This window comes from Salmo salar, chromosome ssa04 (assembly GCF_905237065.1).
Source record: "Salmo salar chromosome ssa04, Ssal_v3.1, whole genome shotgun sequence".
Taxonomy (NCBI): Eukaryota; Metazoa; Chordata; class Actinopteri; order Salmoniformes; family Salmonidae; genus Salmo; species Salmo salar.
The window spans coordinates 36066442-36087560 of NC_059445.1; the positions used below are offsets into that span (position 1 = coordinate 36066442).

General features: G+C 42.4%; 1 protein-coding gene across 4 annotated transcripts; it reads right to left on the reverse strand.

Moving 5' to 3' along the window:
• Positions 1-2874: 2874 nt before the first annotated feature.
• On the reverse strand, positions 2875-5854 carry tm4sf21a (transmembrane 4 L six family member 21a). Of its 4 annotated transcripts, none has more exons than XM_014195679.2 (6): positions 5628-5854; positions 5258-5510; positions 4574-4639; positions 4035-4168; positions 3688-3874; positions 2875-3373 (listed from the first exon to the last, which is right to left on the reverse strand). In XM_014195679.2, exons 2-6 carry the CDS (start codon positions 5432-5434, stop codon positions 3362-3364), a joined length of 576 nt encoding a protein of 191 aa, XP_014051154.1. In that variant the 5' UTR covers positions 5435-5510; positions 5628-5854; the 3' UTR covers positions 2875-3361. The 4 variants fall into 4 exon arrangements, with proteins under 4 accessions (XP_014051154.1, XP_014051155.1, XP_014051153.1 ...); XM_014195680.2 differs by having other exon boundaries at positions 2875-3370; positions 5628-5680; XM_014195678.2 differs by having other exon boundaries at positions 5258-5645.
• Positions 5855-21119: the final 15265 nt, after the last annotated feature.

Here is a 21119-nt window from a genome sequence, read left to right on the forward strand (position 1 = left end):
GTAACACATAGCCTACATTGTAATATGGTAAATGTATGTTGAGGAACCAAAGAAATAAGGTGCTTGCCGTACTCCTAACTACCGGTACCCAAAACTACACAACTAATCACAACAGCAATACCATTGCCTTTAACAAATCTTAGTTCAGTCACCAGTTTAAGTTGAGAGTGGGGGTATCCATGGCATTTTCCAATTATGTTCCTATTTTACAAGTCCAAAAAATGGAGAACCTTTCATAATGTTGCCAAACAAAGACTCAACAAACTTACCTGAGACTCCCTGTCTCTGCCAGTCTGTCCCTGCATATCTGTCCCCAACTCTGCTGTCTGTGTGCCATCTGTTGCCTGCTCTGCCTAATGACATCATTGTGAAACATTTCCATTAGAATTTAATTTCTTTCTTATGAACATTTTATCAACTAGTCTTTGAGATATTAGGCTACTAGGGTTCTTACTATGCGTTTTGGTGTATTGAAAAATAGTCTGATGTCCGTCTTTTATTTTTCTGCCATTTTTCTACCTGGCTGGCTACACACACAGTGTGTAGGTTATTTACAGTAGGAGATGGGCTTCTATCATCTTCAATCATTCTATAAGGGCTTCGATCTAAAAGGTAGCTAGCAAATGTGAAACGGATTAAAATGACAAGAGTTGACAGCTGTATGAGTTCACCATTTACACAACATATGCTGCAACCTTTTGTAATTTTAATAGTTTGTTTCATATTGGCTGGCTTCCAACAATAGCTGAATTTGCCAAGCTAGCGAGCACCAATTCAGTTTCAGTGGTGTTTGCTATAATCTTTGCTACCCGGGTTAAATAAAGGTGAAATAAAATAAATAAATAAAAGTTCCCTTGCGACAATTTAGCTTTTGCAACGAGACCATGAAATATATTTAAGACAATGGTAGATGAGAGTGTAATTGTGTTCAGTTTGGACTTCAGTTTATCGCTAACCTTATCACAGGGACTTTGAAGCACTAACTTACATCATCTGCATGCTGATTCCATCTTTGACGACGCCACATAAATGGAATAGGTACTAGCTAGCTTAATAGTTCATATTTGCGCGCTAGCTCTGCATATTCAGCTAGTGTGTGTGTGCGCGCGATTGACTGGATGAACCTCACGGCAGTTACGTAGCAAGCTAAGGAACTGGCAGTGGATCAAACCATTGTGAGGCAAAGGGCGGGGGGGTCGCAATCTTTTGAAACTTAAAAACGCGCTATTAGGTGTCTATAATCAGCACAATTGCTTTCATTGCATATTATTAATATTATTTAAATTACATAGTTATGTTTCAGTGATATATTGGGGGGGACAAATCATATTTTTCCCAGGATGAGGGGGTCGTGTCCCCCCGTCCCCCCCGGGTTTTCCGCCCCTGCTTTCAGCAGGACAATAACCTAAAACACAAGGCCAAATATACACTGGAGTTGCTTACCAAGACAACATTGAATGTTCCAGAGTGGCCTAGTTACAATTTTGACTTAAATTGGCTTGAAATCTATGGCATGAGTTGAACATGGCTGTCTAGCAATGTTCAACAACCAAATTGGCAGAAATGACCCAGCAAATATGGCCGGCGGGCCTGCGGTTCGCCGGTGTTTTCGCTCATCGTTTTTCCAGCGGACCACCAGCGGCAGCCGACACTTTTCCGACAGAGGTCCACTACTGAGCCGCTGGTTCATAATAAGTATTTGTTGGCGGTCCACGGTCGGTCCAGCGTTCATATTATCAGTATCTTTCCACACAGTAATAATTCCAAAATCATGTACACCACTCTCAATAATCGTTCCAAATTTATTGTAAAACACATTACAAAATAAAAAGATCTACATTGAATACATGGTAACGATGAATATGCATTATATATATTTTTGGGGGCCTCTGTTCGCCTATGTAGATATTCCATTAAAAAAAATCTGCCATTTCCAGCTACAATAGTCATTTACAACATTAACAATATCTACACTGTATTTCTGATCAATTTGATGTTATTTTAATGGACAACATCTTTTGCTTTTCATTCAAAAACAAGGACATTTCTAAGTGATCCCGGACTTTTGAATGTTAGTGTGTGTGTATGTGTATATATATATATATATATATTGTTTTCAGCAATAGTAGCAGTACTTATTCAATTTATGAGAAGGTGTTAAAGCAGGTCGCACGCATTGGTCCACATATCGACATGCCCGAAGTTCCTCCACTGAAGGTTCCTCCGCTGAAGACCTCCACCTAGCATAGCGGCTTGCCGCTCTAGAAAACGCTAGTGGACCGATGAGCGATTGCCGACTATCGGCATGCCAATGGTCTGCCACCGGAGGCCCAACCGCGGCAAGCCGCTGACGGCGTGCCACCCAAAAAAATACTCGAGGACCGACAGGTCATTGTTAGCTGGGGATCAACAACCAACTTAACAGATCTAGAATCATTTTGATAAAATAATGTGCAGATATTGTACAATTCAGGTGTGCAAAGCTCTTAGAGACTTTCTCAGATGTAATTGCTGCAAAAGGTGATTCTAACATGTATTGACTCAATGGGTTAAATACTTATCTAATCAACATATATTCATGTTTTATTTTTCATTCATGTTTTACAAATGTTAGAATTTTTATTCCACTTGGATCTAAAAATTATAATTAAATCAATTTTAATCCCACTTTGTAACACAGCGTTTGGACGAAGGGGTGTGAATACTTTCTGAAGGCACTGTATAATGCGTTAATTCATGTCTCTTGTAATGGAGAATAGACAATCATTAACCATTACTTAGTAATGGACTCAATTAGTAGAAATCATATATTTGTCTCTCTTATTTTCAACAGAAAGTGTCTATGTATCAATACAATGGAGACGAGAGCACAAATAGCCTTAAAGAATAAAAAAGATTTCATTTTAATTCAGAAAATGTATACAATGCATGTATATAATGAACAAAGAATTGATATTGTATATTATATGCTGCACCACTGAATAGCAATTGCATGTCACTGAGGAGTTTACTGGAAAATTCTGAAATGACACCAATCCATGTATCGGACAAAGCGTTATTTTCTGTTAAACACATTATACATTTGCATCTAACTATACTGACAAATGCTAATTTGGTATACGGTTGATATACGGTTGTCTTACCTGCCTTAGTGAATTCAACTAACTGTAAGTCACTCTGAAGAAGAGTGTCTGCTAAATGACTAAAATGTACATTTAGAAGGTATATCACATTGCAAACATTAAAATAAGGGAGAATGTTGTGCATAACATTGCAAACATATTGAAGCCAATGTCTCTCTTGGTCCACTTAGAGGCGCCAGTCAATCCATCATGAGAGTAGAATAAGAGTCTTCCTTCCATTAAATAACCTGCTTGGGACAAGATTAACAGGGAGACAAATTTAATAAGGAAACTTTCCCCACAGGGAGACAAATTTAATAAGGAAACTTTCCCCACAGTGAAGGACTAATCAGCTCGCTAGAAGACCATGCTATAAGAGTTAATTGGTCTCCTTTTCCTATAGCGTATAACTTTTCAGCAGTGTAGGCTATAGCTGATACAGTTTAAGGATTTACATCACATCAATTACATTACATTTAAAAATGTACTTAATTGAAAAAAATATATTTCTATTAAATCCAATGACAACTGTCTCACAAACAGGTGTAAGGGCCCCCTTCCATACCCCTTTGTTGGTGCAGGTTCCACAGAGGCATCCAAAGAGCCCGTTGATCATCTGGGTGCAACAGAGCACCAGCTGCAGAGAGCTTGTCGCCAGCAGGATGGCAAACAGCCCAATGTTAAACTCCACCACGTTTTTAGGCTCTGTGCACAAGTTCCACAGATTACGGTTGTTCAGGTAACTGTCCTCTCTGATGGGGAAAGCGGGAAAGGGTTGTAATTAATTATAAGCATAGTGGTGTGTGTGTGTGTGTGTGTGTGTGTGTGTGTGTGTGTGTGTGTGTGTGTGTGTGTGTGTGTGTGTGTGTGTGTGTGTGTGTGTGTGTGTGTGTGATCTATGAAGTCACTAACCTGTCTTTGAAGGGAGTCATCCAGAGCAGCAGCACTCTACAGTAGGGCCCGTTAATCAGGCCAAGCATTGCCACTATGAAACTGTAGAGGGCGCCAGCAACCCCGACCGCAGCAAAGGCAATGGAGAGGAACATCTGTGGAAACAAGATTAGTTTAGTTTTAATTTATTGGTCTTTCAGCATTATTACAGGTTCTTAAAGAAAGTTATAATTAAAAAACACAGAATTACAATAATAAATGTTAATTTCAAAGTGCTAAAAATTATGATGACTATCTTGTTTAGTATTTCCTGTTTTCTTTGCATCCTATCACGTATGATTCCTTTCTTCCTTTCTTTCTCTCTTGCTCTGTCTCTGTATCTACCTTACTCTCTCTGTATCTGTATCTCTGCATCTGTATCTCTGATCCTTTTGTAATCTTTCGAAAGTAATCTTTCAATTCCCTGCTCTTCTTTTTAGAGTTTTCTAGTCTTTTAGAGTTCAACAGTTATCATTCTTATAGATTTCTCCAGTGTTTTCTTGTCTGTAAAGAGGACTTACCCCGCAGCGGTTGGCACAGCATCCCTGCTGTCCAGTAACATGGATGTACAATGCTGGGACCAACACCTGGAAAGGGAATGGGCAAGGAAATCAGTACCATGCATGTAACCTCAAGGACTTTTATCCTGGTTAAATAAAGGCTAAATAAATAAAAATCGACATTTGACAATAACAACTATTTGCATTTGAACAAGGCAATACTAGTGGTTGAATGGTTGAGTGTTTTTATTTTTGTGTGTGAATTATTTTGTTGCTCTTGAATGAGGCAGTAGTAGGAAGATCCAGCAAATGTGTACTTTGATAAGGGCTGTGGTGAGCTTCTTGGCAAATAAAGCAGCATGATTCAGCAGATTACTTACATATCACACTGTAGTTTGTCCCTAACCATGTAAAAATCTAAAAACTAGTAAAAAAACACTAAAACATGCAAACCATATTTGAATCACTGGCCCCCTTGGATAACTAAACTGTGTCAACTCATGGGTGACTCCCAGTTATACATATACTTGTGAATCATGTGGAACCTAACAAGGGTTTCATCAATACACAAAACAAAATCCATATGAAATTTCTCTGACATTCTCATATGAATGGTTATGGGGGATTTCCCAATGGCTTGCACTTAAAAAAAATATAGCATAATTAAATTAAACACCATTCATTATTTAAGAAGAAAGAACTTACCATTAGTCCCCCTCCAACCAGTCCTCCCATGTACTTCACCTCTTCTGTAATGTATCCATCTTTGGCGTAACTGGTCTCCCAACCCGGGAAGAACAGTATGATGTTACAGATGATGGAGATGACTGCCAGTGGGTATAGCGTCACCCCAATACACCGGGAGCATTTACCTGTACACATCCTATCTGTCACTTACTGTTTGACTTGTCTAAGAACTGTGCAGCCAATAGGTTTGAGACCCTTGGACGATGAGAGCCTTGAACATTCCAAAAGAAAAACAGGGTTCTTTCAGTTAGGTATAAAGTTGTAAAACAAAGTCTTATAATTCCACAAAGGGTCTTTTCTGATGAAAACAATCGTCTTGTCCACTCACCTTTTTTTCTCTCTACCTGGTGATATACGGGGGGGAAATAGTTTAAATACTAGGTGGGAGGAGGGGTTTTGTGTGGGTGTAATAGTGTACTGTGAGTCATAGTAAAGCAAAGCCTATAATTGGACACCTATTCTTCACCCAACGCAGCTCAGGGACTTTGAATGGCGTCATTTATGTCAAATCGATTACGGAGTTATGATTAACACTAGAGGTTGGCATGGTTTCCTTTGGTGATAAACAACAAACCGTAGTCAGAATAGTGTACCTTCGAAGCCTCCAGACTACAGTTATTTGTCGGTTTAGTATGCCCTCATTGTCACAATATTCTCTAATAAATAAGAGAGGGTAATTGTTTTTGTGTTGTTCTGCTTCTTTCAAATCTTCCAAGCTACGCTGAACGTGTTCTGCATGTGTGTGTTTGCGTTGTCTATCTGAATTTCTGTAAAAGCCACACTCCTTGTGAACTTTGGACCAGTAGTGCATGATGCTGTAGATGGGAGGGATACAATAAGTCTTTGACATCAGCAGTAAAACATTAACAAGTGACTGGTTAAACATTAATAAGAGACTGCACCCTAGCCATGGTGAGCTAGGATAAAGGAATGTCATTCACCACTTACAAATATTAGCCGTTTTGAATTGAGTAACTGTAACTTCCAAATGGAGATATTCATTGGAAACATTTGTGTGCACCGCTAACCAAAGATTTCTCAGTTACATACTCAGTTATATGATTTAGTCTGTCATTATAGGATGATGAGCAATGAGCATCCTTTTGATTACAATAAAAAGGATCTGACAAAAATAAGTGATACTAGCAAAAGCAGTGTGCAGGTTTCTCTTTTCTTTGAAGATTACCATGAGTTAAAACCTGTGAGAAAGTAATTAAGGGAGCTCTTTGGTGTTAGCGCAGGTGACATTTCTAGGGAGAGAACGTTTTTGTAATGTTACCCGCAATGTTGCCCAGATGTTTGAGTGTCCAGTTTTCTGTTAGTTAGGAGAACCATCTATGTACGTTAGCAAAAACCTCCTGAGAACCTATTTAGAATGTTTTGGCATTAGAGTTAAGAGAACATTCCCTAAATGTCAAACAGAACTTACCCAGAACGTGGTTGCCCTGTTCTCAGAATATCCCATATTAATGTTCTAGACACGTTTCATTGGAACGTTGCAAGAACATTCATGTGTCCAGTTTTCTGAGGATTAGGACAATATTCCATCAACATCCCACCAAATATTTACAGAACATGGTTGACATGTTCTCAGAATATAAGATATTAATGTTCTAGACATGTTTCATGGGAATGTTGTAAGAACATTCCTGTCTCCAATGACCTTTAAAGTAACTGTCCAGTGGTTTCAGATTTCTATGATATATAACCTATAATTACTTCGAAAATGAGTGAGATAATTTTAAAATGTTGGAAGGAAAACTAAGTATGTTAAAAAGCAACTGTTTTGCGTTGGAATGGTGTGGGTGTACCCCAACAACAGATGGTGTGGGCGTATACCGGTCATTACAAATATTCAAGCAAGTAGACCTCTGATTGGCCAGCTCATCCTGCTCTAGACCGCTGATTGGCCATGACATCATACTCTATGAGGAAATAGCAAGCATTTTTTAAATGGTCTCTTTGCAATGTTTGACGTTGGGTTTTTGAAGTGTTTTTTTCCCCCTACAATTTATGCTTTGGCCACAAATACGAGTATAGGATGAGTCAACAACATTATTTGGCTATGAGTTAACAGAATATGAACTTTTAAAGTGAGATTTTCACTGGACAGTTACTTTAAAACATGCCGTTCTGGAGGTTTTGTCTCGTTCCCAGCTTGTTTAGGGGACATCCGCTTTAAAAGAAATGTAGGACATCGCCTGATGGTCCCAAAGAAACATTCCCATGTGCACAAAGCGATGGTCCATACAGAAATGGTTTGTTGAGATCAGTGTTGAAGAACTTCTCTGGCCTGCACAGAGCCCTGACCTCAACCCCATCGAACACTTTGGGGATAAATTAGAACATCGACTGCGAGCCAGGCCTGATCGCCCAAACATCAGTGCCCGACCGCATGAATGCTCTTGTGGCTGAATGGAAGCAAGTCCCCGCAGCAATGTTCCTACATCTAGTGGACAGCCTTCCCAGAAGAGTGAAGGCTGTTATAGCAGCCTCCAGTCTCATATTAATGCCCATGATTTTGGAAGGAGATGTTCGACAAGCAGTTATCCACATACTTTTGGTCATGTAGTATATCTTAAGCCATCCCTTTAAATACGGTGTACCTCTTAGTTAGAATTTTGTTGACAGACTCACTAGAATATAATGAGAGAACGGGTTCAGAATATTATGGACAAATGAAAGAAGAAATCTAAATATATGCATATTCGTCTTCGTTTCAGCACCAATTGGTAGATTTAAAAATACTCTGATCTTGTAGAGTATTTAGGGTTAGGAAAGTATCATACATGTATGAAATCAGATTTGGAAAGCCTTTACACACAAAATATATTGATGAATCAAAAATACAGTGGTTTGACTTATCCTGGAAGTCGCCATATTCAGTTCTTCAACCCATGGTAATGTTGGAAGATTAGTGTACATAGAATTATAAAAGGGAGAATAGTGTACAATAGTAGGCTATACCCTCGTCTATTGCCTGCACTTGCCTGCACTAACCATCTGGTTAAAACTGTTACGCCTACATCTGCGATCCATAACAATGTAATTTATGTATTATTATCAACTGTTACTAATGATCCTCACCAACAACCACATGGCAGTGATGGCATTTAAAGCGGAAGCAAATTAAGTTAAACAAAACAAAACAATGTAATTCAATTGAATGATAATGTAGGCTATACCAACTGAAGGGAACTAACAGTAAATTGGAGCATTGGCCTGTAACCAAAAGGTTGCTAGTTTGAATCTCAGAATCAACTATGCCCTTGAGCAAGGCACTTAATCCTAATTACTCCAGGGTCGCCGTCAATGATGGCTTATCCCTGGCCGTTACCCCACTCTCTGAGGGTGTTTTAGGGGAGGGGGATATGCAAAAACACATTTCCATTTCACACCACACACTTGTACAGGTTAAACACTTGTACATGTGTTAAACAGGACAAATATAAACACCCCCTATTTGATGTGTTGTTATCAGGCCTACTGATGGTCGTTACTGATAGTGGCTAATATTTAACACAATAGAAAAAGGAAACCGAGAAAGTCGGGGTAGACTATGATTAAGACATTCGAGAGTGCCCATCCCTGCAAGCAGTGGCGACCAGTCATTCAGGGCAAGTGGGGCAAATTAATACTAATTTGTATGCTAACAATATAACAAAAAAATTTCATTGAGTTAATAAAGCTAAATACAAACATGGTCTCTTTTTTGCTTTCTTGAGTAAGGCAGCTCCAAAATGCAGGTGTTTCCGCCTAGCTCAGTGCTTTCTGTGGTGGTGGAGCAAGCCAGCAGAAAATGCAGAGCGTTGCGCCTGATTGGCTCAGTTTTCTGTCACTCATGGGACAGTACATCACCCACAAGCCTAAGGTTAGAGCTCGAAAATGTTTGCCCTTGGGTTCTGCCATAGAGTTATATTAGAAGTGCACATCCAAGAAGCCTCAAGGTCATTGGCCACAGAATGACATCAAATCACATTATATCTACAGTAGCTTTGATTGGACTTTCAAAGTCTTAGCTAGCAGTCATTATCATAAATCAAGTCGACAATCTACTAGCAAATCCTTTTTAATCCATGTCATATGAAGATAAATAATGAAGCGAAATTATAGATAAAACGTATCGGTGCTCATCGGCCATGAGTCATTTGGAAGGAATCAGTGGCTAACTGCAAGCAGTGCAAAGCAATCAGTAACAGTAGCCTGCTATTCAATGTAGCTGTGTGTTTTTTCCCACCATAAATCCAGAGAATGCCAGACTTTGATGACAAAGTTTGATGACAAAGCCGTCGCACCAACTTCATGTTTAAGTGAGCACAGCAGAAGCCAAGGTGAGTCCAAAAATGTCTTGTATGCTGCTGCATAAATGATCTAATATGCAAGGGAGATATGTATACCGTAGCTAAGAAAGTAATACTAAGTGTATGTTGTGTAGTAAGCTGTTAGTAGCACATGTGCCTCACCCTAATAATTTGGTCTATTTTCACCTCTTAATTTCGAGGCAAAATTAATTGTTTCGCTGCCAGATAAGGCTCCGCTGATAGCCAGGTGTAGCAGTGGTAAGGATTCACTCCATGGTGCTGAAAAGAAAGCTCTGCTGTTGGGACAGCTTTATGTAGGCCCTAACAGTTTGTGGTCACCGCTTGTCGCTGTTATAGTGCAATTAATGTATTGTTTAGTGTTGTGATGTGTAGTGGCTTTGCTGGCATGCGTCTAAAGAAAATTGGGGGAGTTTGCCCTACCAAGATTTACATGCTAAAATCGCCACTGCCTGCAAGTTAGAAGGTCTAACAATAAAAATTCTGCATAATGCCACAGCATTTCCTAAACTTTACTGCGGTCACGTCCACTCCCGCTTACCTGGCAACCCTCATTACGCACGCCTGCGCCCCATCATGAGGCACACCTGGACTCTATCACTACCCTGATTACTTCCCTTTAATCTAGGAACTCCCTAACATCACTCTACAGGCAGTATTGGTTCAGTTTTCATGTCCAGAAGTTTCTCTTGATTTGCAACTCTCCATGTTCGTTATTATTAAACTCACCATCTGCACCTGCATCCGGTGTGTTACATAATACTGCCTCAGAAATTATGGAAGATTACACCATCTTCCAGACGTTCGAGGAACAGGGTCATCTACTACACCAACACTGCGACCAGCTGGCTCTACTGGATACAACCATGAAGGAGGTCCTTCATGTTCTCAACCGCCTCGACACCACCAGCGAGGTTCTCCATACCTCTGATGGAGGGCCTCCTACCTTTGGTCGTCACAGTGAGCCAGTCCCCCAGCCGTCCACCCAGGTCAGCGATGCCCAACTTATGACGGCACTCCTTCAAAATGCCGTGGCTTCCTACTCCAGTGCTCCCTCTATTTCGCCTATCAGATGGGAGCCCCCACCACCGAGAGGTCCAAGGTTGCCACGGTCATTTCCCAGCTGACCGGACAGGCGTTGGGGTGGGCTACGGCCGTCTGGGAGAGAGGAGCGGATGAGTTGGGTCCCTATGAGCGGTTCATGGCTCTGTTCAGGTCCATCCTCCAGAGTGCAGAGAGGGAGATGAGCAACTTTTTCAACTCCAGCAGGGTGCCCAGACTGCTGCGGAGTACACCCTACCTTTTGGACTGTGGCAGCCTCCAGCAGATGTAATGAGCCGGCGTTCTGCACTCTATTCTACAGTGGACTGCGCGAGGAGGTCCAGATGGAGTTGGCATGTCGAAGATGACAACCTATCCTTGGACGCTCTCATCTCGATGGCCATCCAGGCGTATAACCTTCTTCGGGAGCATCGGTGTCTACCTCGCCACTTGCCTCCCTCCTATGACTGTCCTGTGGCAGAGCCTGAACCCATAGAGGTGGGGGCCACGCACCTCTCTGCGGCGTCGCCGTAGACAGCTGGGGCTCTGTCCCTATTGCAGCCAGGAGGGACACCAGCTTCAGCGGTGCTCGGTGCGTCCAAACCCGGGGTCCACTAGAGCAGAGCGGCGGCCCTGTGACCTTCCGTCCCTAGGGTATTCCATCATCACTTTCCGCCAAACACTTTCTGGGTTCAATTTCACTGGCTGGCTGTCCCTCATCTGTCCCTATAGCTCTAGTGGACTCCGGTGCTGCTGGGAACGTCATGAACAAGGCCCCTGACTCCTCCCTGAACACAACTTCTTACCAGCTCTCCTCTCCTTTTCCTGTCCAAGCTCTGGATATGCGACCATTGGGATCCAGCACAATTACTCACGTCACAGCACCACTCACCCTCACAGTGGGACCCAAGCACCAGGAAAGCCTTCCCTTCTTCATCATCGCACCCATACACAAAGTCATCCTCAGCCTCCCACCATCTCCTGGTCAGAGAGGAGGATTACCGCCTGGGGACCAGGATGTCGGAAGACCTGCTTTCCCACACCCTGTGGTTCCACGTCGGTGGGGGGCCCTGTGAGTGTCCACCAGCCCATCAATCAGTCCTTCCATATCGTTGGCCCGTGTTTTGGGACGTAGATGTGGACATCCGCCAGGCTCTGGAGAGGGAAGCCTCTACTGCCACCTGCCATCCGGAGCGCATCTACATCCCCACGGGGGTCAGAGATTGGTTGCTGACCTGGGCACACACATCCCTCGCCGCTGGACACCCAGGTATCACCCGCACCGCTCAATCACTTTCTTAGAAATACTGGTGTCCCACTTTGGCGCAGGACATTGCACAACATGTCAACTCATGTTCAGTATGTATTAAATCTCCCCGGCACGCTCCAGCAAGTAAAGTCTTTCTGCTTCCTGTGCCTCAGCGTCCCTGGTCTCATATGTCCATTGATTTCGTTACTGATCTCCCCTCTGATGGTTTCACCACCATTTTGGTGGTTGTGGACATATTCTCAAAATCATGGTGTTTCATCCCTCTGTCTGGTCTCCCTACTGCTCTCCAGGTTGCTGAGGCACTGTTCCAGCAGGTCTTCCAGCACTATGGCCTTCTGAAGGATATCGTCTCCGATCGTGGCCCGCAATTCACATCACGTGACTGGAAGGCTTTCATGGAGAAGCAGGGGGTCATGGTCAGCCTCACTTCCGGGTACCATTCTCAATCTAACGGGCAGGTGGAGAGGATGACCCAGGAGCTGGGGAGGTTCCTGAGGTGTCACTGCCAGGACCGGCAGGGGGAGTGGGCCCGATTCCTTCCTTGGGCTGAATATGCCCAGAACTCATTGCGACACTCCTCCACCGGGCTGACTCCCTTTCAGTGTGTTCTGGGTTATCAGCCGGCCCTGGCTCCGAGGACTCCGAGCCAGACCAACGCTCCTGCAGTGGATGAGTGGTTTAGACGTGCAGAAGAGATATGGAACAATGTCCACCTGAGACTCCAGTGCGCCATCCGCCGTCAGAAAGAGCAGGTGGATCGCCACCGCAGTGAGGCTCCCATGTCTTACGAACTGACTCAGAGTTCGCAACAAAAGGGAGACAACGTGGAGATAAGGAATAACAAAATATATATTTATTAACTAAAGTAACCTATATACAAATAAACCATAGTGTGTCTGCATGGAGAGAGTCTCCCTGTTGACTGTGGAAGAGGTCTATTTATCATGGGACACCCGGGCCCAGGTGTTTCCCATGTAGCTGACGACCCTCCCAACTTCGCCCACCGGCATCCTAATAAGGAAACAAGAACAAAGAGAGAGAATATGGCAGACAGAGTAGGAGGGTCGTAACACACCCCCCCCATAAAACCGGGGCCCAACAAGGACCCCGGAACAACGTACCAGCCTCTGCGTCCCAAATTGACACAGCCTCTGCGGCCCAAATTGACACAGCCTCTGCGGCCCAAATTGACACAGCCTCTGCGGCCCAAATTGATGAGGGGTTACATGTTCACCTTCCACTTGCCCCAGCCATCCTCCTCCTCCCCAGACCTCAGCAACCTTTGTGCACAGGAAGCAATGTTTAAGAGGAAAGAAGAACACAAGACCAGGAAGGAACAGACAGGAAAGACAGAACATGACAAAACCAAACAATGGTCAGTCACATAAACACTCAGGAACAGGGCGCACAGACCGTCAACTACAAGCTCCAACGAAAAGAACATCTCCCAACGGTTCATAGTCACTTCTCAACGGTTCATTCATTTCCCAACGATTCATAGTCACTCCAACGATTCATAGTCACTCCAACGATTCATAGTCACTTCTCAACGGTTCATAGTCAGAAGTAAATACAAAACAATTCTCGCTCAACCCCTCTGCTGTGCACACCAGACCACAACAAGAGAAATGACAATCACACTGGGCACCACAGAAAAGAGATGAGATATGGAGCTTCCCCAAAACCTACAATAACAAAACCCTAGTCTTCATGCAGATTTGCGGTGGGTAATTATGCACTGTAGCCCGCTGGCAAGGAAGTAACCCCCCAGCATGCTGGCAGATTCCACCAAGCCACGGATGTGCCCCCGAGACAACTGCTCAGTCCACAGACACCACACAAAAACAACAAACATTAACCATGCCCAACATATTCCAAAATGAAACATGTCGCTAAGCCTATCAGGGGAAAAAGAAAGGCTATAGCTCCGGGAAGTAAGTTTCACTACCCTACCCAAATCTCCCACCGAGGTACACAGTGGATTGTACTCACCTCCTCAGACCGATGTCCCAACAGCGAGTAGAACAAGAGTTTCAAGGCTGGGCAGGGGCCTGGAAACTAACCATTGTACTCTGTCCAACACAATACACAAACCAAACAAACAAAGGCAACCAGTACTGAGCACCAAACTCAAACTAACAAAATATACAAACAAAGCCCCTACAGAATTTAACATTAACTCCACGTTTTCTCCCAAACACCATCCGTTCAAGATCCTGGACAAGGCCCCACTTGTTACGAACCGGCTCAGAGTTCGCAACAAAAGGGAGACAACGTGGAGACAAGGAATAACAAAATATATATTTATTAACTAACGTAACCTATATACAAATAAACCATAGTGTGTCTGCATGGAGAGAGTCTCCCTGTTGACTGTGGAAGAGGTCTATTTATCATGGGACACACCCGGGCCCAGGTGTTTCCCATGTAGCTGACGACCCTCCCAACTTCGCCCACCGGCATCCTAATAAGGAAACAAGAACAAAGAGAGAGAATACGGCAGACAGAGTGGGAGGGTCGTCACACATGTTCCATCCTGGTGATCACATCTGCCTCTCTACCAGGAACCTCCCGCTCAGCCTGCCCTGTAAGAAGCTGAGTCCCTGGTTTGTGGGGCTGTTCAAGGTACTCCGGAGGGTCAACGAGGTAGATTACAACTCCCCACTAACTATACGATCTCACCATCTTTTCATGTTTCCCTTCTCAGGCCGGTGTTTCCCGGTCCCCTGGCTAATGCCATCGCCCACAACACCCCTCCGCCTCCCTTGAACACACTGAGGGGAGCCCCGCCTATGCCGTCAGATCACTCCTAGATGTCGTGTGAGTCAGCTCCAGTACCTGGTGGACTGGGAGGGGTATGGTCCAGAGAGGTGCTGGGTTCCGGTGTACGACATTCTAGATCTCAACATCATCTGAGAATTCCCCCTTCGTCATCTGGCCCGCTGTGCGTCGGGGAGGGGGGGGAAACCCATCATTATGCACACCTGGCAACCCTCATTATGCACACCTGTGCCCCTTCATGAGGCACACCTGGACTCCATCACTACCCTGATTACTCCCCCTTTATCTAGCACTCCCTCGCATCACTCTTCAGGCAGCATTGGTTCAGTTTTCATGTCCAGACGTTTCACGTCTATGTTACAACTGCGGCAAAGTTGATATGCTTTAGTTTGCTGACATATGACTGGTTTCACATTTGTCTCCAGCGTTAAGGTAAAATAGATCTAAAACGTGTCATTTATATTTACAATTCCCTTATCCAAATGTATTACTCATTTACCTAGCTCTTATCAATAACTCTTATCAAGTTGTAAATTACAGTGCATGGAGAATGGTGTTATTGTTATCTGAAAAAATTAAGTAGATGCTTTTTCTACTTGGAACCAGTAGGTTAGCTAAACCTTATTCATGGTTTCCTCGCACGTAAAGGTGGTGGAATTATGAGGGAATTAAGTCAAGGTCAGAACAAATTGTATCTGTAGACATACCTCTGCCACACTTTTATTTATTTATTTGATCTCCACCCCAAATGAAAAGCGGGAGAATAGCATGCTATTCTCATGCTTAAGTTCAAGGTCAGAATTCTCAGAGAAAAGTGTATAAAAAGAGAATTGCATTCCATTTATGCACGCTTAACTTGTGTCAATCGGTCCCTTGAGGTGTAGATTTTAAAAATGAAGGTGTGGCAGCGGTGTGTTTACAGACATCAATTTATCATGACCTTGACTTAATTCCTTCATAATTCCACCTTAAAGTGCGATGAAACGATTAATATGTTTGAGAAAACTGTGGAACAGAATGTACTTTATTTTTTCATATAGAAATAACACAATTCTCAATGCATGGTAATTTACAATTTGATAAGAGCTAAGCTGTTTGGATAAGGGGATTGTAAATATAAATGACAGTTGTTTTAGATCTATTTTACCTTATGATCGCAGGAGACGTGAAACCAGTCACATGGCACTAGAGACAGCCAGCTGAAGCATATCAACATATCACCTTATCCACAGTGAAGTTTATGAAATGCTGGCCTTACAACTTGCAGGGATGAAATTTGGAGACCCAAGCTATAGGCTTAGTAGCCATGCGCAAATGACAGTGTGGTGCTAAACCTGCCGAGTTGATTTAGGATTTCTAGAATGTTTTAATTATATGCCCAGACTTTTCACTGTGATTTTTACAATTTGTATCATGTTAAATATTAGCCACTATCTGCAGCCACCATCAGTTATACCCACATATGCTTATAACTGTCACGTTAATGTTAGTTTCCCTACATTTTCTATCATTCAATTACATCATTAGTCTACCTTTCTTTCCTCTGTCACGTTCGTGTGGTTGTTCCTGAGGATCGCTAGCAATAGTGAATCATATTAGGCTAACGTATTACAACTTGTGCAATAATTTGGGACATGTAGCCTATTTGAATCATTATGGAACGCAGATCATTTGTAGCAGTTTAAACCTGGACCCTGAGGCACGGTTCACAACGACTGGACCGTTGTCATCACAGATCCATGATTAGTGATGATTATTAGGTTGGATTTATAGACTAATATATAGACTACTGTTCAACCCCTATTGTACACTTTTCTCACCTTCCAATATTTAATCGATTGAATAATTGAGTATGGCAACTTTTACCAATATATTTCTATGTAAAGGCTCTCCAAACCATTTTTTTGTTTTATTACTTATAAATACTTTCCTAACCCTAAATAATATACAAGATGAGTATTTTTTATTTAGTAAATTGTGCTGAGAAAGAGACATACACTGAGTATACAAAACATTAGAAAAACCTTTCTAATATTGAGTTGCACCGCTTTTTGCCCTCTGAACATGCTCAATTTGTTGGGGCATGGAATCTACAAGGTGTCGAAAGCATTCCACAAGGATGCTGGCCGTTGTCAACTCTAATGCTTCGCACAGTTCTGTCAAGTTGGCTGGATGTCCTTTGGGTGGTGGACCATTTTTGATACACACAGGAAACTGTTGAGCATGAAAAACCCAGCAGCATGCAGTTCTTGACAGACTCAAACCGGTGCGCCTGGCACTTAAATATTTTGTCTTGCCCATTCACCCTCTGAATGGCACACATATAAACTCAGCAAAAAAATATATGTTCTCTCACTGTCAACTGCGTTTATTTTCAGCAAACCTAACATGTGTAAATATTTGTATGAACATAACAAGATTCCACAACTGAGACATAAGCTGAATAAGTTCTACAGACATGTGACTAACAGAAATGGAATAATGTGTCCCTGAACAAAGGGGGTGTCAAAATTAAAAGTAACAGTCAGTATCTGGTGAGGCCACCAGCTGCATTAAGTACTGCAGTGCATCTCCTCCTCATGGACTGCACCAGATTTGCCAGTTCTTGCTGTGAGATGTTACCCCACTCTTCCACTAAGGCAAGTTCCCGGAACATTTCTGAGGGGAATGGCCCTAGCCCTCACCCTCCGGTCCAATAGGTCCCAGATGCGCTCAATGGGATTGAGATCCGGACTCTTCGCTGGCCATGGCAGAACACTGATATTCCTGTCCTGCAGGAAATCACGCACAGAATGAGCAGTATGGTTGGCGGCATTGTCATGTTGGAGGGTCATGTCAGGATGCAGGAAGGGTACCACATGAGGGAGGAGGATGTCTTCCCTGTAATGCACAGCTTTGAGACTGCCTGCAATGACAACAAGCTCAGTCCAAGGATGCTGTGACACACCGCCCCAGACCATGATGGACCCTCCACCTCCAAATCGATCCCGCTCCAGAGTACAGGCCTCGATGTAATGCTCATTCCTTCGACAATAAACGTGAATCCGACCATCACCTCTGGTGAGACAAAACTGTGACTCGTCAGTGAAGAGCACTTTTTGCCAATCCTGTCTGGTCCAGCGATGGTGGGTTTGTGCCCTTAGGCAACGCTGTTGCCAGTGATGTCTGGTGAGGACCTGCCTTACAACAGGCCTACAAGCCCTCAGTCCAGCCTCTCTCAGCCTATTGCGGACAGTCTGAGCACTGACGGAGGGATTGTGCGTTCCTGGTGTAACTCGGGCAGTTGTTGTTGCCATCCTGTACCTGTCCCGCAGGTGTGATGTTCGGATGTACCAATCCTGTGCAGGATCCTGTGCAGGTGTTGTTAAACGTGATCTGCCACTGTGAGGACGATCAGCTGTCCCTCCTGTCTCCCTCTCGCGCTGTCTTAGGCGTCTCACAGTACGGACATTGCAATTTATTGCCCTTGCCACATCTGCAGTCCTCATGTCTCCTTGCAGCATGCCTAAGGCACGTTCAGAGTCAGTAGAAAGGCCTCTTTAGTGTCCTAAGTTTTCATAACTGTGACCTTAATTGCCTACCTTCTGTAAGCTGTTAGTTTCTTAACGACCGTTCCACAGGTGCATGTTCATTAATTGTTTATGGTTCATTGAACAAGCATGGGAAACAGTGTTTAAACCCTTTACAATGAAGATCTGTGAAGTTATTTGGAATTTTACGAATTATCTTTGAAAGACAGGATCCTGAAAAAGGGATGTTTCTTTTTTTGCTGAGTTTACAATCTATGTCTCAATTGTCTCAAGTCTTAAAAATCCTTCTTTAACCTGTCTCCTCCCCTTTTAACAGGTGACATCAATAAGGGATCATAGCTTTCACCTGGATTCACCTGTTCAGTCTCTACAGTATGTCATGGAAAGATGTTTCCTAATGTTTTGTACACTAAGAGTATGTGGCTTTACACGGCTTTCTTTTATTGATCCGTAATATTCTGAACCGTCCTCTCCATTTATTCTAGTGAGTCATTCAAGAAAATGTTTTTTAAATGTCCACCAAATTTAAAGAGTGGGTTTAGATAAATGTACTGAATGAAAACTACAGAGAAAATCTGTTGACCAGGAAATTGGTTGAATTAGTTGAATTAAATTTCTACAGCGCTCGCAAGGGAACCACGCCGGAAAATTATGTTATGCACCTGCGTAAGGTAAGTCTGAATACCAACTACTGAGATGTCACTGATCTGTTTAACCTGTCCTTGTGATTGTCTCCACCCCCCCAGGTGTCACTTATTTTCCACCAGTGTATTTATCCCTGTGTTTCCTGTCTGTCTGTGCCAGTTCGTCTTGTATGTTTGTCAAGTCAACCACTCCTTTTTCTCTTCACTTTGCTAGTCCTCCCGGTTTTGACCCTTGCCTGTTTTCTAGACTCCATTCCCGCCTGCCTGGCCATTCTGCCTGCCCTGGACTCTGGACTGGTTTTGACCTTTTGCCTGTACACGACCATTCTCTTGCTTACCCCTTTTTGGATTAATAAACATCTTAGACTACAACCATCTGCCTCCTGTGTCTGCATCTGGGTCTTGCCTTGTGCCCTTATATGAGAAGTGCATAGGAAAGGCATGCATAGGTAGACATACATTTCCTGAGTCTGAATTGGGCTCATGTTGAAAAATTATTTACGCATAAATGAACATGCACAATGTAATCATATGTCAAATATGTAAGTTGAAAACGTTGAAAGCACTGTTTTTGTGTGTGGGTGTCTCTGACCTTGCCAACAGACAAAGACCTGTGAATGGATCAGTGGTTCACCAATCAGGGCCTTGATATGCTCTGCAACAGTAACAAGCGGTAATATGTAATGAAACTAGTTTTTTGGGGGTGAACGTTCCAACATTCTCGAACATTAATATCTTATATTCTGAGAACATGGCAACCATGTTCTATGTATGTTTTGTGACGTTGATGGAATATTCTCCTAATCCTCAGAAAACAGGACATGAATGTTCTTGCAATGTGTCATGAAATGAGTCTAGAACATGAATATTGTATTTTCGGAGAACATGGTAACCACATTCTGGGTATGTTCTGTTTGACATTAAGGGAATGTTCCCCAAACTCTAATGCCAAAACATGCTAAAAAGGTTCTCAGAAGGTTTTTGCTAACATATTGTAAATAGAATGTTCCCTTAACTAACAGAAAACTGGATACTCATTAGAGGAACATAAACTTTTTGGGGGAAAATAGTGCCATGCTGCAAAATAGCTGAGAAAAACTGTGGATCTCTCTCTCTCTCTCTCTCTCTCTCTCTCTCTTTTATATATATATATATATATATATATATATATATATATATATATATAGAAAGATGAAAGTATGTATAATACAAATAATGAGCTATTGTATGCTCCAAAAAATTTGAAATTATATTATTTTACACCAATACAGTGGCTCAGAGAAAGAGATTTTTGTTTATCAAGTTTTTTTTCTCTTTCAAAAAGATAGGTGTCAAAATTGTTGGCACCTCTGAAGACAAACAAAATGAAATTTGCATTAACATTTTACTTTTACAAGTTCATCTCATCTTAAGAAACTGTATTGTGGCCTTCCATGGCTTCCTGTGCCACTTTGGTATAAACGTCCACTAAGATAGCATAGGGAATTGTTTTAAGATGGTCAAACCATGGATCATTTAGCTATTTGATTTTGAATTATAGGACCTCTTTAGGTAACAAAAAATATTTAAAAAAATATTTAAAAAATATTGAATTTGTCCTTTACTACTATGCATTGAATAACACATTCATAAATGGCAAAAAAAAGACAGTCCAAAAATAAATCATAAGAAATAAGGTTGAAGTATCTGTCCTAAATGTAGGAGATATAAGAAAGCTCAGGAAATGGTATATATATATATATATATATATATATATATATATATATATATATATATATACATATTTAACCCCTTGTTTTTGTTGACACAAAACTACCTCAATACTTCCATTCATTTGTATGGGTTACCTTCAGACGAGTCCTGTGACAGATAAGTGGGTCGTACAAAAAAAAGGGAGAACACCATTGTGTTCCTGAGAAACTCCCCTTTCCACAGTGGGGTCATATTAGTTAGTAGCCCAAACGGATCGGACACACTACAGACAGAAGTTAGGACAACAGCGTTACTGACTTCAGATGCTACAGGCATTTTTGTGAGAAGACCAAATTTTGGGATGTCTCATGGTCTGACTGTAGATGTCACGCCCTGGCCATAGAGAGGTTTTTTATTCTCCATTTTGGGTAGGCCAGGGTGTGACTAGGATGGGCATTCTATGTTCCTTTTTCTATGTTTTGGCCGGGTATGGTTCTCAATCAGGGACAGCTGTCTATCATTGTCTCTGATTGGGAACCATAC